We start from the raw sequence: 2,343 nt of genomic DNA, 5'->3' as shown, positions 1-2,343 counted from the left end.
CATTCATGACCTTAAGCAGTCCTCGACAGGGTCTTTTGCATGGGTGCTTTTAGTCCTGCTGATTCTCCAGGGTCAGTCTGTTGGGATATCCCCTCAGAGTGCTGCACAAAGGTGGTGCCTGGCAGCACGATGGGTCACACTGTAGGTACTTGCCACAACAACCATCTGTCTCTAACCCTATGCAGTCACATCTAGCATTCTGCGCAGCCCAAAATTATGAAACCATTTAATACACTCCTGTGCAGTCGATCAGGCAAGTGATGGGTTGGATTTGTAGGCTTTGTGTGAAGATTCAGCCTGTGCTATCCCAACTGAGCAACCCGACACTGGATGCCTAGCAGATATATGTCTGTTTGGGAAGGGCTGTAGTAGAAATGTGATTGCATTTGAACACTTGGGTGTTTTCCAGTCTTTTTCAGGATAAAGGTATACTCCTAATACAGCAAATATCATTCTAATAAAAATCTCTGTGTGCCCAAATGATTCCCAAAGCCCAACGGATACCAAGATAAAAGAAATTGGAAGGGCCTGGGCAGCTTGAGTAGGATTTGACTAATGACGTAATTAATCCTTTAAAAATAGGAAACCAGGTTTGGGAAGCCTGCCCTTTATAAGTCGTGCTGGCTCCTTGGGATTATTGCTACCTTCTTTTCTAAGTGATCACTAACCTGCTCTTCAGGCCTAGAATTTGGCAGGAATTAAAGTCAGACTCATCTGCAGACAAACAGTTTGCATACAGATGCCAAACGCTTTCCTTTTTTCAAAGTGAGGACAGTGTTGTTTTTCCTTCTCCAGTCCCACAGTGACTGTCCTGTCATTCATGACCTTAAGCAGTCCTCGACAGGGTCTTTTGCATGGGTGCAAAAATACTAATTAGTTATTTAATACTATATGTTTTTCAAAACATTTTCTTAATTGTTATCTTGTTTGATATTATCAGTGTCCCTCTGGACCTGACTGGGCCCGTCATTTCGTTGGAGTAGAATTTTCCTAGAACAAATTTTTTCAAAAACCAGTTCAGATCAAAAACTGCTTGGCAGTTTGTAGTGTCAGAGAGTTGCTTGGGACACCGATTGGTTAAGTGACATGGTCATGGCCACGCAGTATGTGGCATAGGTAGGCCTTGGACCTAGGGAGCTCTCTGCCTGACTCTGAGGCTAGCTTGCTCACTATTACACCAGGCTCTTTCTACTCCCATTTAGGCAGTTGAAGACATTGAAGCCCAGAGCAGTTTTGACTTGGCCAGCCTGACACAGTTAACTTGTGGCAGAGATAGAACTGGCACCATTTTTTCTTAGGCAGAATTTATGCTGTGAGTCTACTCTGTATTTTGGATTTGTCTGAACGGTTCTCAGTGACCTTGACCATTAGGCTTTCCTGTGCTTTTTATACCAGCTGAGACCTTGGTCCCCTCCATAGAAGGTTTTCTTTCAGTCCTTGATGTTTGTGATCACATTGATGAAAGGCTGTGTCTCTATTATCATTTCATAGTTAGCTCTTTGGTACTTGCTCATTGCCCTCAACTAAAACTAAGTACCAGTTTACTTACTTGTAGCTCCTGTGATGAATTTTTGGGTCAAGGGCATTACCAGTGGCTTGAGAGAGGCCATATTTCCTTTGGCCTTCACACCAGGCCTGACGTTGGCCAGCTTTGTGGCTGCAGCCAAGGCCCTTAGTCTCTCTCTGAGCTGCTGCCTCCATCCCAGCATTGTTGGGAGGAAGGAGTGAAGATCGATGTGGACGTTGACCTAGTTTTCCTTGTTTCTTCTAGGTGGACTTTATCGATTGGGTAGACAACATGTGGCCAAGGCACTTGAAGGAAAGCCAGACGGAGTCCACCAATGCCATCCTGGAGATGCAGTACCCCAAAGTGCAGAAGTAAGTGAAGGTGACGTCCCCCAGGCCACACGTGCAGATGATTAGAGGCAGAACAAGCTAAGCAGAGAAGAATTCCGTCATTTGGAGAAAGGAGGATTTAAATTTTCAAGGAAAATCTATCCTAACATTATGTAGATAAGAAAGATCTCTGTCTAGCTATTGAATCACATACAGACTCAACTTTCTTCCCACTCAGAGTGAGAATATGGAGTGGTGAGGATAGCTTGGCCATCAGGAATCCGTACAGCGATTGTGATCAAGGACCGTGGGGCGCGGGGGCCAAACTGAGGAAAGGGAGTCAGTAATCAATAAGCGTTTATTAAGCATCTGCTGTATGCTGGGCTCTGGAAAGGCAGACAGAAAGGTCATGGTCCCTGTCAAGAAGCTTACATTCTGTTGAGAGGTGTGTGTGTGTGGGGTGTGTGTGTGTGTGTGTGTGTGTGTGTGTGTGTGTGTGTGTGTGTG

General features: G+C 45.0%; 1 protein-coding gene across 1 annotated transcript in view; it reads left to right on the top strand.

The window, feature by feature from the left end:
• Nucleotides 1-2,343, top strand: part of KDM2A (lysine demethylase 2A) — a 93,301-nt gene that overhangs the window by 60,495 nt on the left and 30,463 nt on the right. The window contains 1 exon segment of the mRNA XM_027856044.1: nt 1,772-1,878. Coding sequence (XP_027711845.1) covers nt 1,772-1,878 — 107 coding nt within the window.

Source organism: Vombatus ursinus, unplaced genomic scaffold, assembly GCF_900497805.2.
Source record: "Vombatus ursinus unplaced genomic scaffold, bare-nosed wombat genome assembly UNPS02011369.1, whole genome shotgun sequence".
Lineage (NCBI taxonomy): Eukaryota > Metazoa > Chordata > Mammalia > Diprotodontia > Vombatidae > Vombatus > Vombatus ursinus.
The sequence above is the reverse complement of the archived record's forward strand: the minus strand, read 5'-3'. Positions and strand labels throughout refer to the sequence as shown.